This window comes from Misgurnus anguillicaudatus, chromosome 16 (genome assembly GCF_027580225.2).
Source record: "Misgurnus anguillicaudatus chromosome 16, ASM2758022v2, whole genome shotgun sequence".
In the NCBI taxonomy this organism is placed as follows: Eukaryota; Metazoa; Chordata; class Actinopteri; order Cypriniformes; family Cobitidae; genus Misgurnus; species Misgurnus anguillicaudatus.
In genome coordinates, this window is record NC_073352.2 from 25406056 (window position 1) to 25422412 (window position 16357).

General features: G+C 40.5%; 1 protein-coding gene across 6 annotated transcripts in view; it reads left to right on the plus strand.

Moving 5' to 3' along the window:
- atp8a1 (ATPase phospholipid transporting 8A1) overlaps nt 1-16357 on the plus strand; it is a 149813-nt gene that overhangs the window by 35695 nt on the left and 97761 nt on the right. For 4 of the 6 annotated variants that reach the window (XM_073854378.1, XM_055177553.2, XM_073854381.1 and 1 more), the window contains exons 4-11: nt 384-482; nt 3184-3229; nt 3376-3416; nt 6804-6877; nt 9713-9782; nt 9889-10016; nt 10297-10408; nt 12092-12257. In XM_073854378.1, the coding sequence (XP_073710479.1) occupies nt 384-482; nt 3184-3229; nt 3376-3416; nt 6804-6877; nt 9713-9782; nt 9889-10016; nt 10297-10408; nt 12092-12257 (736 nt within the window). Of the gene's footprint in view, nt 1-383; nt 483-3183; nt 3230-3375; nt 3417-6073; nt 6148-6803; nt 6878-9712; nt 9783-9888; nt 10017-10296; nt 10409-12091; nt 12258-16357 lie in introns of all 6 variants that reach the window. The other 2 variants (XM_073854377.1, XM_073854380.1) reach the window with 1 other exon arrangement.

Genomic DNA, 16357 nt, shown 5'->3' on the forward strand with positions numbered 1-16357 from the left:
GAGTAGATTTTTAGTTCTTAAAATCAATATGATATTTTTTAGGTGAAATATGACTACAATGGGTTTTTTGGGAGATTCTATCAAACATCTCTGGTTGACTATGTGACTGCACTGTGGTTTGATGTTGAACGTATTCTCTTGTCCGAGTGATGCGTAATGCAGAGGGGAAAGTGTGTCGGTATCAGGTTAAAAGGAATTCGTTTCATGTTTCCTATTGTATGTCTCTGCATTGCTGGCCTTTTTCTGAACCCTTCAAAGCACTCTCACTTTATCTGATTGGGACACACACCAGATACGATGTAAAGAATTGTGCAAATATCAACATTTGAACATGTTGTACTTTCTGTAAATCCATGCAAACTATTTTTTTCTTTCTACCACAGCAAATCCCCGACGTGTCTCCAACAGGACGATGGACAACGCTGGTGCCCTTACTCTTCATTCTGTTGGTGGCAGCAGTGAAGGAGATTATAGAAGACCTGGTGAGAATTTTTAAAATTTCAATTGCTGTCAACATGGGTGCATTTTATGTTACACGGTTATGTTGTGAGCAACAATATAATGATATTTGCTGTAAGTTTTCTACATATAGCAGAGGCATTAAAGTCTGTACCCGAGTTGGATTGATGCTGTGTAATCCTGGATCGATGTCACATTGACTTGCAGAAAATCAATTGTATACCAGGCAGTCATGTATAATGATTAAGATCAATTTGAAGAGCTTGAGCTCTTTTATTACTTTGCTAATGTATCCCTTCTTAAAGTGAAGCAGTATTTTATCTCTGTAAACCTGTTGACCGGGGGCATAGACCGTGTATCTTATCTGGAAGCCGAATTGGATAAAACAGATTTTTTCAATTACTTGTTAATGTCTCAATTATGCTTAAAGGTTAACTAGACAATAAGAACATTAAGGATTACAAATGATGCTTGTTTTTCTTAACACATCTCACTTTTTTAAATAATTGATCTTATATTGCATTAATGCCGGTTGAGATGGGTTTTAAAGCGTAACTAAACCCCTGGTCAGAGCCTGACTCCACCCACTGGCAAATGCAAGAAATGTGGGCAGATCCCAACGGAGATAGAGTGGACGAACTAAGCTTGTACCAAGTGTGTAGTGAGATCGTAACAAGGGCGTGGTGAGCTTGAACCCGCTTACGTCACAAGTTATTTTTTGGACCCAACATCCAATAGGAAAATTCAACTGCAGTAGTCACCGTTCAACCTGAAGAGGGCAGCACGTAGACGTTTTTACACCATAAATTGTAGTATTGAAACACTTTACATTCAAATCTCAAAAAACTTACTAAAATCAATGAACAGCACTAATAAAGCCCCATTCTTACAGATCATTAACTATAAAAAGTTGGTTTAGGGTTTGGTTACCTTAATGAGTGTTTAATGAGAGAGAACCTGTACATTATAAATTACTATAGCTTTTATTCATTTTTTTGCCTTTTACATCTGATATTATGTGAGTCAGTTTTTAGTCTACACTCAGGTTTACTTATTTTTCTCTTGCTGATCATTCAGTCTCACTCTCCAGGGATCACATATACACAAATGCATCTCATTTCCATTAACCCAAATACTTTCCAGTCAATACGTTTTCTGGTCTTGCCTCATTTGGCTTGTAAATGACATTTGCATAGAAGAGGGAGTGCAGGTGCCAAATCAATAACCCAAGTGGATCCACCATAGTGCTATGACCCTGAAATCAGAGCCTGCTCCCTCTGGAAAGCCATCCGATAACTGGAGCTGGTTGATGTGGTCAGAACGCCAGTGCAGCACTTTATAGGGGTCTGTGATGTGTTGTGGCAGTCTGAGAAGTCAAGGTTTACTTTGATAGTAAAGGTCATTTGTAAATTCGCTACTGTCATCTTCTGCTGTGGGAGGTGTTGGTCATGCGATCTTTTGGCGCTTTTCCATTGCATAGTACCCCATGGTTTGGTTTGGGTCAGCTTACTTTTGTGAGCTTTTCCACTGGGTGCGGTAGGTAGTACCCAATACCTTTTTAGTACCACCTCGGTTGGGGTTCCAAGCGACCCGAGCTGATACCAAAACGTGACGCTAAAACACTGTAGATCACTGATTGGAGAGAATCATTATTACTAGCGTCTTCGCTACAATGTAAAAGATTAGCTTTACCTTTGTGCCAGCTTGCGCTGTCTCGAGCAAACATGTTGTCATCTGTGCTCTGCTATAAGTTCCCAAACTCCCATTTAGCGATGAAAAACATCCACAAGTTGAGAATCAGGAACACCATACCAATTTAGTTTGTGGTGGCACATTGGTGTCGCGCATGTTCGCATATATGCTTAATTGCAACTGGGGCTCTAATATTAGATGCATAAACAACCTTGGCAAAAAGAGAACTGATAAGGCTTCAAGGAGGAAGGAAAATGCAAAGTATAGGAAATGAAAAGTGAGCAAGAATGAGTTACACAGCACTGTACTACATAGCAGAGATTATTAAAGGCGGAGTCCACGATGTTTGAAAAACGCATTGGAAAAGGAGACGGGCCGACTACCAAAACACACTTATAGCCAATCAAATCAAATCAAATGCCGGGTTGCGTATGTGTGGGGCGGGTCTATCAACAGAAGGTCCAGATTCTATTGGGGTAGGGGCGTGTTTGTTTAGGTGATTTCAAATATCAACATTGGCTTTCAAACATCATGGACTCCGCCTTTAATGGATTGGAGACTGGTATTACTTTTCCTTTGCAGAATCAGAGATGTCACATGACGTCAGTCGTTCGGTAAGCTCTGCGGTAATATGAATGGGGGCGTTTGTCACATTAAATATCATTTTGATCACCGGGAGTGGTTGGGGAAAGGGAGGGGGCGAGGAAAAGAAAGAGAACACGGATGAGATAGAGGATCCATTTAATATTAACCTGTTATGATCAGAAGATCTTTAAATCCCAAGAACATAATGTCAGGACCACAAATTATATTAAAAGAAATAATTCACACAAAATTAAATTCGGCCTTCGTCTACTTACCATCATGTCTTTACCTCGTGTAACCAGAGCATGTGGCGCTTAACCCAATCACCTCTATACAAACTGAGCCTTTTGACAGGATGTATTTGTAGAGATGTATATGTATGTAGAGCAGATGACTTCTGTTTCTTTAATGCTGTCTTTGTCATTTGTTGTGTTTTCATTTGCACAGAAACGGCACAAAACTGATAATGTCGTCAACAAGAAAGAGACGCAAGGTAAGACATTAGTTTACATTTTCAGACTATATACTCACAGATTTTGCGGTGATCATTCATGCTTTGATGTGTTTGCAATATACAAAATTATGATTTAACCTCATTCTCTATTTTTCTTTAAACCCCTTCTCTTTAATCTTTTTCAGTGTTAAGGAACGGCGCATGGGAGATTGTTCATTGGGAGAAGGTACAGTACTACAGCAGATGGGATATCTCATACTGACTGCCTCACAGTCAGGAATGACTTGCAGCTTAAGAAGTTGACGTAATTTTAGAGCAAGAGACGAGTGCGCATAGATGCTCTCTGGTGTAAAACAGAGCAGGTTTGGTTTAGGCAAACTGATGCAGTACTTCCTCTCGTCTTCATATGAAGAAATTGAATGTAACCAGGACACGGCTTGCGTGTGGTCGCCATAGAGATCAGAAGAGCAGCTTTTCAATGGGTTAATAGAGAGCAGCGTTAATTACCTTGACAGAAAAACACAGTCCTTGATTATAAGGTGTTGTCACCATAGAGATCAGAAAAGTATCTTTTCAATAGGTTAATAGAGAGCAGAGATAATAACCATGACAGAAAAACACAGTCTATGATTATAAGGTGAAAGAAAAGGAAATGGATGGAGATGTAATTACGCTCTCACTCAACCAAGTCTGTAATGGGGCATACACACCAAACGTGAGTTCAACGATTTGTGCGAGTAGATTACATACAAAGTCAATGCAAAGACGTGATCATACGCGTCCTCGCATTGTGCAATGCGAATGGGGCAATATGTGCAGCAAGTTTGCCGCGAAAACACGTGCTATTCGCCCCTAGCGTCTTCACCCTAGTTGAAAACATTCAACTCGAGTGAAAATTTCGCATAACACAAAGTTAAATCCCACGAGTAATCTAGAGCGAGTAACACGATTCCACACGTTTGGTGTGTACGTAGCATAACTGTGGGTTCACACCAGACGCGAGTTCAACGATTTGTGCGAGTAGATTACATACAAAGTCACAAAGACGCGATCAGATATGGGAGGCGCGTTTGCCGTGAAAACACACGCTATTCGCCCCTAGCGTCTTCGCCCAAGTTGAAAACATTCAACGCAAGTGAAAAATTCAAATGACATGAAGTTAAATCTTGCAAGTAATCTAGAGCGAGTAACGCAATGCCTCGCGTTTGGTGTGTACTTGTGGGTTCACACCAGATGCGAGTTCAACGATTTGCGTGAGTAGATTAGACGCGCCCTCGCGTGGGGCCATGCGAGTGACGCGATATGGACGGCGCATTTGTCACGAAAACACGCACTATTGGCCTCAAACGCATCTTCACCCAAGTTGAAAATATTCAACTTAAGCGAAAAATTAGCATGACACGAAGTTAAATCCCGCAAGTAATTTAGAGCGAGTAACGCGATGTCCCATGTTTGGTGTGTATGTAGCATAACTGTGGGTTCACACCAGAAGCGAGTTCAACGATTTGCGCGAGTAGATTACATACAAAGTAAGTGCAAAGACGCGATCAGACGTGTCCTCGCGTGGGGCGATGCGAATGAAGTGATATGGGCGGGCGCTTGCCGCGAAAACGTGCTACTCGCACCTGGCGTCTTCTCCCTAGTTGAAAATATTAAACTCAATGAAAAATTAGCATGACACGAAGTTAAATCTCGCGAGTAATCTAGAGCGAGTAATGCGATGCCCCCGCGGTTGGTGTGTACGTAGCATAACTGGGTTCACACCAGACGCGAGTTCAACGATTTGCGCGAGTAGATTACATACAAAGTCAGTGCAAAGACGCGATCAGACGTGTCCTCACGTGGGGTGATGCGAATGACGTGATATGGGCGGGCGCTTGCCGCGAAAATGTGCTACTCGCACCTGGCGTTTTCTCCCTAGTTGAAAATATTAAACTCCAATGAAAAATTTGCATGACACGAAGTTAAATCACGCGAGTAATCTAGAGCGAATAACGCGATGCCCCGCGTTTGGTGTGTACATAGCATAACTGTGGGTTCACACCAGACGCGAGTTCAACGATTTGCGCAAGTAGATTACATAGAAAGTCAATGCAAAGATGAGATCAGACATGTCCTCGCGTGGGGCGATGGGAATGACATGATATGGGCGGCGCACTTGCCGCGAAAACACGCTACTCGCTCCCGGTGTCTTCTCCCTAGTTGAAAATATACAACTCCAATGAAAAATTCGCATGACATGAAGTTAAATCCGCGAGTAATCTAGAGTGAGTAACACGATGCCCCCCGTTTGGTGTGTAAGTAGCATAAGAAGTGGTCCTGATGACATCACAGAATACGATGTGATGTCATTGATGGTCATGACTTGCTATTAATAGCATAGTTTACCCGTTAATGAAAAATCTGTGATCATTATTCTCCCTCAGGTTGTTTCAAACATGTATAAAAAAGGAGGATATTTTGAACAATGTTTTTTAACCAAATAGTTTTAGAGCACCATTCACTTCAATAGTCAGTTGTGCCAAAAACTGCTTGACTACAAACATTTCTGAAAGTATTTGCCTTTGTGTTAAGCAGAACAAAGAAATTTAGACAGGTTTTTGGGTGAACTAATTATGAATAATTTATTTTTCGCAGCTTTCTTTCCTCATAGCTACCAGTTGTGACAATATTTTTGTCTACAACTGTTTGAACAATATGCATAAATGTGTAGAATATAAACAAAATACATAAATAGAAATCGAAGGATTGTATATACAGAAGGTAGTTCTAGGTTCAGTGAATTCAAAACATTATTTGTTTAATTTTTACTCGTTGCTGCTCTCATATAGTTGCCAATTTGGTATAAAGTCTTGGAATTGATAACAAGTTTGTGTTTTACAGGTTATGGTTGGAGACATAGTTAAAGTAAATGGCAAAGATTTCATACCAGCAGATGCTATAATGCTCTCGTCCAGGTAGACGAGTCCACGCCATCTACAGGGTCCCTGTCTGTTCTTATGCCAGTCTTTCACTCAACAAGGAAGTGACGATTCACAGATTTATGCCCAAATGAAATCAATTCTGTGAAATGCAGTACTTCTCAAATGCTACATGGTTTTACAGTAGTAATATACACTACATGGACAAAAATACTGTATGTGGACTCCCCTTTGGTTACTGACCACCAACTCCCCAATTTTAAGCATGGGTGTGCACATACTGTACTTTTGATCATTATCAAGTGTAAATCAGGATAAGGGCTGAAAATGCCCTAAATGAAAAATCAGAATTGGCACTTCCTTTTGCGAATGTTTGCTCTGATGAGTACTGTTGATATGAATCTGTGTTTAACACTATACCTTTCACAGTCAAAATCCATTTGGCATGCCTCAGTTTGTCCCTGAATTCTCTGTGTCTTTAAGGATATCAAACACGAATGCCAGCATCGGTTACAGTTTTTCCACTAACTAGTTTGTCCTTGCTCACATGGATTTTGATCAAATGTGTGTGCTTGTGTCTCTCTTCCCTGTTGTGGTCCGTGTACTCTTCTGTCCATCTCATCTCCACCTGTCACCCTCACACCTCACACGCTCAACAACCTTCTCACGACCGGGCTGCTGGATAAATGAAGGTGGCCGTAGGGGAGGTAGTACGAGCATCCAATAGAGATCATCTCCCGGCAGACATCATCATTCTGTCCTCCAGGTCAGAAATGGTGCTAGTTTGCATGTGACCCGGGTGGGCAGGGGGTGCACAGGTGGAAAGAATTTGTTATTTGCCTTTTTTCGGCTCGTGCTTTCTGTGTTTGTTAGATCTTGACGACATAGCTGGTTAATGTATTTAAAGCTGTGCTTTAATTGACATTGCTAAGTGTTATATGTGGGCAATATGTAAAATATATCTTAGTTTTTCACTGCTTTTTGATAATATTTGAGATATGCATTGGTATTTGCGTTTGCTTTATAATGGTTATGGGCTTTTCTATTGAGATGCCATTGACTTGACCAAAAACCATTGTAGGTTAAAATATATGACAGCAAAATGTAAATAAAATTTTTAAGGGATTGTTCACCCAAAAATGAAAATAATGTCATAAATTACTCGCCTCATGTTGTTCCAAACTCGTAAGACCTCCGTTCTTCGGAACACAGTTTAAGATATTTTTATATTTAGTCCGAGAGCTTGTTGACCATTTATTAAAAATCTAAGTATGGTAAACTGTCAATGTCCAGAACGGTAATAAAAACATCATCAAAGTAGCCCATGTGACATTTTTGTGTTATTTTTGGTCCAAAAATAACAAAAATTACAACTTTATTTAGAATTGTCTTCTCTTCCGTGTCTGTTGTGAAGCGCATGAGCGAGACTAAAGTCACGTGACTGCAGGATGACGTTTTATCCTCAGACATATTTGCGAAGTTTTATTTTTTTCAAACTTACAGCGTGCATCTCCCTCAGACTGTAAAAGAAGCCCGGGTGCACAAAAAAAAGCTGGGGCGCACCAGATAACACGTCAGCCGTGTCACTGCAGTCACATGACTTTAGTCTCGCGCATGCGCTTCACAACAGAACCGGAAGAGAAGACAATGCTGAATAAAGTCGTAATTTTTGTTATTTTTGGACCAAAATGTATTTTCGATGCTTCAACACATTCTAACTGAACCACTGATGTCACATGGACTACTTTAATGATGTTTTTATTACCTTTCTGGACATGGACGGTATACCGTACGTAGATTTTCAATGAAGGATCAACAAGCTCTCGGACTAAATATAAAACTGTTATCTTAAACTGTTTCTTGAAGATGAACAAAGGTCTTACAAGTTTGGAATGACATGAGGGTGAGTCATCAATTACATTATTTTCATTTTTGGGGTGAACTATCCCTTTAAATTTAGCTTTGTTTTCTGCTAAATTACCTTAACAACGAACACTATTTTACATTTTTTTTAACTCACAGCTTACATGCATCATTCTAAGACTGATGTTATGGGCGCGATTCTTGAATTTAAGTCTTAAAAAGAGATTTTGTCACTGGACGTCTCAGTCCGAACTCAAACTTTAGATGAGGCAATTTCATTACGTGTATTAGGGCTTTGTTTTGTAATGAAGATTCTTCAGTGTATTCACAAAGCGAAACTAAAAACTTGTTTACCGCCACTGGAGAAGAGACCCATTGAATACCGTAAATGTCACAGCTGTTGGCACAATGCATGGCTTTGCACTCTTCTGCATGCTGTCATATCAACCAATAATTACAATGCTCAGTATTGTGATAGTCTCACGGTTACTTGCATTGCTCTCAGGGAATGTGAGATGTTTTGTTAAGTCATTCACTAATACTGTAGTTTTGGAGGAGCACCATTTGATAGTGAAAGACTAGTCACGCAATGCTTTGTGTCAATTAAAACGTTTTCTTTTTGGGCTGAATATTTTATTAAAGGAGAGCCATGTAATAGCTGTGGCCCTGTGTGCTTACTATCCTGCTTCTGCCCTATGGTTTTAAAGCTGACTCTTCATTCATCTAGTGTGCTCCATCTTTCCTTTGTTGCATGTTGGGTGGGTGTTACTAAAAAGGAAAACAACAAAATGCATGGCCATAAACAAAAGATGTCAACTGTGATTGTGAAATGATAGGTGCTTGCTTGATGCAGTTTTACATGCTCTGTGGAGTGGGTTGCCTTGATTAAAACAAATAAGCAAAAGAAGACATCTTTGGTTTTGTGGCTTTCGTTTGACTGTTTGGGTTTTGTGGCTAAATCTGAATTGTTGTGTAATACGTTAAACTTTAAATAAACTAACTTACATTGATAACAGTGTTTACAGTAGGGTATTGCTTTACATTAAAGTCAACATGAAATTAACCCTGTTTGCTTTCCTCATGGACATTACTGGTTTTATTTTGAACAGTTTAATTGTGCATGTTATTCCAAACAAGTTGTCATTTTCCTCAAAAACATATTATTGTTATATTATATGCATATAGATACTCCATATAATTGTTAACAAATAGCCAAACAGATACTTGGCACCCATGTTGGAGTCTGGCTCCATTTTGGTATATAATGGCCACTATTTGAATAAAATAAAATAAAGTTCAGCCTTATACTCAAATTATTTTTCTTGATTAATATCCTGTTATATCTGTCAGACTATGGAAGTAAAATGGGTGCACACTTTAATTCATGTTGGCTTAAAATGATATTCATTAAGATTGTTTAAAGGCGGAGTCCACGATGTTTGAAAAACGCTTTGGAAAAGGAGACGGGCCGACTACCAAAACACACTTATAGACAATCAGCAGTAAGGAGCGTGTCTACTAACCGACATCCTTGCCGGGGTGCGTATGTGTAGGGCGGGTCTATCAACAGAAGGTCCAGATTCTATTGGGGTAGGGGCGTGTTTGTTTAGGTGATTTCAAATATCAACATTGGCTTTCAAACATCGTGGACTCCGCCTTTAATATAGTTTAATAAACAGTAGAGCATTCCGCTATATGCTTTTATACTTATTTCTTATAATGGTGTTGTTTACCGTAGTGAACCTCAAGGAATGTGTTACATAGAAACCTCAAATCTGGATGGAGAGACGAATCTCAAGATCAGACAGGTGAGTGTTTATATTATAATTGATGTGCACTGGAGGCTGTTGATACCCAGTTATACAATTGATGGTTCAAATTCAGTGTTTAAATTCAGTGTTTGTTTGTACTCAGGGTCTGCAGATCACCACAGACCTTAAGGACATTGACAGTCTGATGCGTCTGTCTGGGCGAATTGAATGTGAGAGTCCCAACAGACATCTGTATGAGTTTGTGGGAAATATTCGCCTTGATGGACACAGGTGAGAGATTGACTGATGCTATAGCTTATTGAGAGTTAAAAAGTGTCTCCCATATTGTATTTATATCTAGAGAGAAGCCAAACAAAACATTTCTTTAAGTGTCTTGAGCCTTCTGATACAGCGAGATTGGCACAACCTGAGGCATGAGTTTAGGATGGGTGAATCTGTTTCATTGTCCAGTGATGGATGGGGGAGTGAATAAAGAATAAAATGACAATTCTGTTATAATTTACTTCAAATAGTTGAGTTGTAATTGTTGTTGCGTTTGTTTCATATTTAGCACTGTACCACTGAGTCCAGATCAGATCTTGATGAGAGGAGCTCAGCTCAGGAACACACAGTGGATTCATGGTATTGTGGTCTACACAGGCCATGACACCAAACTCATGCAGGTGAGTTTTCAGTTTCCTCCTGCTCCTAAAAAATACAAAGCATACAAGACACTCATTTTAGAAGTGTCTTTTAAACCAAGTCTTTAAAGGACAAGTTCGGTATTTTACACTTAAAGCCCTGTTTTGAGGTTTTGACTGAAATTTGGACAAATGATGCTGGCCCGAGAATTTTTGGTTTCTGTGGTATCACCCCCCCACCCCCACAATGGCTGCATAGGTGCACTGGAACAATCCTTACTAAAATGCATTAAACTTTCGTTTACAAAGACATGAAACTCACAGAGTGATCGGGGGTGTTCACTGATATGCTCACACAAAAATCGCTGCAAAAGATGCTTTCCAACAGGTGTTTTAGCATTCGTTGTAAACTTGTGGACCTATTTTTCCAAACGCCTCACACCCGTATATTCTTCCGTTCAGAGCTTGAATAATAGACACACCAGCCCAGTTGGTGGCGATAATCCACCTTTGCCAATTGCAAGAATACAAACATCTTCATTTCCGTTTCTGGCGGTGGAGTACTACCTAACAGCTCATGGAGTACTACCTAACCTACTACCTAACCGCTCATCTAATATAAGTCAGTGGAGTTGGACAAAAACTAAGATAAAACCTGTTGGAGGGCGTCTTTTGAGGCGATTTTTGTGTGAGCATATCAGTGAACATCCCTGACCACTCGGTGAGTTTCACGTCTTTGTAAACGAAAGTTTAATGCATTTTAGAAAGAATTGTTCCAGTGCACCTATACAGCCATTGCGGAGGTGGGGGGGTGATATCACAGAAACCGAAAATTCTCGGGCCAGCAGCATATGTCCAAATTTCAGTCAAATCCGTTCTATTTCATCATAAACAATCTGAAAACAGGGCTTTAGGTGTAAAATGCCGATAAATCCCGCCCCAACGTCACAGTGGCAAAAGCAAATTGTATAAAAATGTTCAAATGTGGTCATACAAATTAACCAAATATGTACGAATTGCAATGAGATAGGGTTGGAGAATCTTCTTGGCTAAGTAGTTTTAAAGTGACAATGAAACTGAAGTAGTGCTTGTCTTCCTTTCCGTATCATACTTTTTAAAATGAGAAAAAAAATGTAGAGCAGCTCAGCACAGTGCCGTGTCGAGTTGCGTCTAGGACAACTCGCAGGTATCGTAGAACCGGAAGTGAACATTAAATAGCGCTACTTCAAAATGCAAAATATACGTTAGCAGCCAATGTAATCGTTAATGATTTGGGACAAATATGATTGTATTGTGTGGCGCTCTGTGGCGTGACAGGGATTTGAGCAACTTCCTGAGTCGTAGCTGGGTGCCGCGGACAGGTGCCACCTTGTAGGCGCCGGTGTGCGTACACTCATAGAAAACAATGTGTTCGTATTTTAGAACGGGGCTGCGCTGAGCTGTGCATCCGGTGTGCGACCCCCTTAACTTATGTCACCGCAACAAAAGTCCCGCCTATCCCCACATTCAATTGGATAATGGAAAAACACGAATGGCGTCGGGGCTTTTCCACACAGAGTGCTCCTACAAGAATGTATGGTGCGGGAGGCAGACAAAACGCGAGGTGTTTTGTGCGGATAAACATCGTTCATAGTGCCCACTGCCCATAGAAAACCATTCAAAAAAGGTCACTGCCACTGCTAAGTCTTTAATTAAAGAAATGTTTTTGCCATCTGTTTCCTTTAGAACTCCACACGCCCTCCACTGAAGTTGTCCAACGTGGAGCGCATAACCAACTTTCAGATCCTTGTGCTTTTCGGCTGTCTGTTGGCCATCTCGTTGGTGTGCTCCATCGGTCAGACCATCTGGAAAATCCAGTACGGCAATGAGGCCTGGTACATGGACCTCAACTGTAAGAACTGGACCCCTTTTCTTCTTCTGTCATGCTAGACCGCTTGCGCGTCTATGTGTGCTTATTCATTTTTTTATCACCTTTGTTAACGTCGGTAGTTTTCGTCTTCCCTCTATGTAAACAAATATGCATTGCACATGTGAATATTTGTCAATGAAAAGCGAAAGGAAAGCCTTTCGCTTTTAGTTTGAATATGCATAGACACGTGAAAGTATAAATGGTTGAATATCACGAACGCTGCTGTACTTTATTTTCCGTTCGTTTTGTTATCAGCTTCCTTTCTAACGTTCTGTTTGGTTTGTGTTTTTTGTTTCTATGTTGTTGTCATTTTCTTAACAGCTCCAGGTAACAACCATTTAAAACCCTTGACCATCTGTGAATGACCCCTTCCTTACTAACCCCTAACTGCAGCTCAGCTTTTGCTAAGCTTCTGAAGCTACTTATAAGGTTTCCTTACTTTGAGAGGGTAAATAGAGAGGACCGCACACACGCACACCAGGAACCCATTATAGGTTTCCCCCTTCAGCTATACACTGTGTAGACCCTATTAATGCCTGATGACAAAAACGTGCCTCCCCTTTCCTGTGTTTGGGTGACACGTTAAACACTTCACAAGCTCCAGCTTCGGCCGTGCTAGTAGTGCCCTTTTCGCTCGTGTCTCGCAAATGAGGTGTGACACTAAGCCGCACGGGTAGATGCAAAGAATGCATGCACGTGTGGGACAGGAGGGGCGAGTTACCCACAAAGCCCTTTGAGGGCAGGAATTTGATGTTCTCATCTTAACATAGAAGCAAAAGGCCTAGGGGTCATACCGTGACATTTTCTAAATGCCCTTCCTTTTCTCGGCTTTCTCCTCGTTCTGCCGTGTTTGTTTTACCGGTGCTGATAGACGGAGCGGAAAACTCTGCTCTGGAGGAGATGAGCAAATCCCTGCTAATAGGCTTAATGTTTAGATTGGTTAGAGATGTTAGGAACTACAAAACTGCCATTTATTGCGTAATGTAACACACAAACATGTCTGTTGTATGCCTAAAGCAAATGCATGTAATTGCAGTAAGAAAATAAATTCTCTCCGAGCCAAGGTGATGAGAATCTATTAGATTGTGCCGGGAGCCACTTGCAAATTGATTAACGTGTCACCACCACCATTACTCTTGATTTCGATAGGAGGGGCTATTTGTGTCCGAATTGATCTCTGCTTGTTTTTATGACCTAGACGGTTTCCTTCCTGGTAAGGAGTTCCTCGAAAGCCGTCCGTTGTCCTCAAAAGTTGAGACATAAGGACAAGCATAAATTCTATGTGCAATCGTTCGCATCCAGCAAAATAGTTGATACTGTTGATTTGCACTCCATGTAAGGGAACTGTAAGGTCATAAAGCAGGTATTCATCATAAAATTGTTTTTTCCATAAAGGTGGGAGACTCCGTCTACTGTTTTTCCTTCCTCTGTGTGGAGCTATGTATATGGGAGAGGTGCCATTAATTAGTCTTAATTACTTTACATCACTTCCTGTTTTTTATGGTTTATGTGCCGTTCGTTTTGATATGCATAAGTGTACAATATCTGTAATGGTAAGTAATTCCCCCAAACATGAAAATGACTGACACGTCATTCTAAACCTGTATGCCGTTTTTACTGAGGAACACAAAGGGAGACTTTATCATGAATTGTTCAGGCACTAACCGAAAGGATTATTAGGAACACCATACTAATACTGTGTTTGGCCCGCTTTTGTCTTCAGAACTGCTTTAATTCTAGATTGCATTGATTCAACAAGGTGAGAGCGTTCTTTAGAAATGTTGGCCCATATTGATAGGATAGCATCTTGCAGTTCATGGAGATTTGTGTAATGCACATCCAGGGCATGAAGCTCCCATTCCAACACATCCCAAAGATGCTCTACTGGGTTGAGATCTGGTGCATGTAGGGGCCATTTTAGTACAGTGAACTCATTGTCATGTTCAAGAAACCAATTTGAAATTATTTGAGCTTTGTGACATGGTGCATTATCCTGCTGGAAGTAGCCATCAGAGAATGGGTACATGGTGTCATAAAGGGATGGACATGGTCAGAAACAATTCTCAGGTAGGCCTTGGCATTTAAACAATGCCCAGTTGGCACTAAGGGGCCTAAGTGTGCCAAGAAAACATCCCCCACACCATTACACCACCACCACCGCCACAGTGGTAACAAGGCATGATGGATCCATGTTCTCATTCTGTTTACACCAAATTCTGACTCTACTATCTGAATATCTCAACAGAAATTGAGACTCATCAGACCAGGCAACATTTTTCCAATCTTCAACTGTCCAATTTTGGTGAGCTTGTGCAAATTGTAGCCTCTGTTTCCTATTTGTAGTGGAGATGAGTGGTACCGGGTGGGGTCTTCTGCTGTTGTAGCCCATCCGCCTTAAGATTGTGCGTGTTGTGGCTTCACAAATGCTTTGCTGCACACCTCGGTTGTAATGAGTGGTTATTTCAGTCAAAGTTGCTCTTCTATCAGCTTGAATCAGTCAGCCCATTGTCCTCTGACCTCTAGCATCAACAAGGCTGTTCAGGCTCGATGACGTCCATCAATTTTCATTAGATATTTCCCTCAAAACATGTCTTTTTAGAACGGTAACGAGTTCAAGTGAATAATGCAGTGGGCATTTGCTTGCTTCAACTAGTCTTCTGTGCTAACACCTGTGTGGGCTGTGCTAAAAATAGTTACGCATGACTCCAGTTGAATTGTTACAGTATATGCCAGTTTGACATGGCATAGCTTATATAACTTTGGCATGTTATGTCAAAATACTCCCACGCTTTGCTCGTCTTTTTGCTCATTACTAAGCCCGCCGTGTCATATACAGTACTATACTAGAACATCATGCAGTTTTTGGGGGGTTAACTGCTCCTTTAAGGATCCTATGATGGAGAAAACCAGACGCACACAGAGGACAGCAGATACACACCTTCATCTCATTAAGCTGAGCATAAGCAGATGAGTAATTATTCATCATAAATTATTCATTCGACTTTGAACTCCGGTGATATTTTCCTTTCTGTGCCAGTACGGCTCCAAAGCTACACAGTACACATGTGACATGGATTTATGCAGATGGGACCATGCAAGGGTTGATCTGCATTGGTTATTTTATGCATTCACACCTGCTACAACAGTCACCTATGTTGATCTCCTGACCATGAAATAACAGGTAGCCGTTTTTTTAGAGTGCAAATGCTGATGTTTGTCTTGAGAAGTGCTGAGACTGCATTGAGCTCCTCAGTGCAAATCCTCGATTAAGTGCTATCACTGGACCCCTACATTCGCTCTACAGTGTAGTCTATAGAGTATGGTCATAAAATGTTCCTTTGTTTCTGAGTGTCCCGTCACAAGCTTTACATTTTTGGGATGATGTGTCAATTTTTGTCGTATTTGCATTGTTTACAGCATTCCAATAATTTTTTTTATTGACAGACGTTTATATAGTTTTACAAAACGTATTAAGCAGTCGAATGATTTTCTTTTTTAAAATGTCTTCAAATGCCACCTCTCCCTGTCTGGCTCCATATGATGGGAACGAGCTTTGGACTGAATCTCTCTCCTTTACATTGAAACATCCAAACTGATTGTCTTCCTTCCCACCACTAGCCAAATCCTTTTCCTTTCTACATAAGTCAAAATCAATAGCAGTTGTCTCTGACTGCCCAGCCTCTTTAGTTCTGTGTTATGATATTGGAAACTCCTTACTGCTCAGAAAGAGCATTATTGCATTCTGCGGACCCCATCAGGTAAAGCTTTTAATTTTTGCTTAAAGTCAACATGAGATCAAAATCAACCCTATTTACTTTCTTAATACACGCTGAATGTTTCATTGGTGCGTATTATCTCTTATTATGAGGGATTGTGTTTATAATGTTTATCCCAAAAAATAATTGCTCTGAATCTGAACAGAAGTCAAGTACAGCAGGGTGTGTGAGCTAAAAAGTAATTTTTAACCTATTACCAAATAGGTATTTAAGGGTGCAGTGTGTAATTTTTAGAAGGATCTCTTGACAGAAATGCAAAATAATATACAAAACTATATTATCAGGGGTGTTTAAAGACCTTTCATA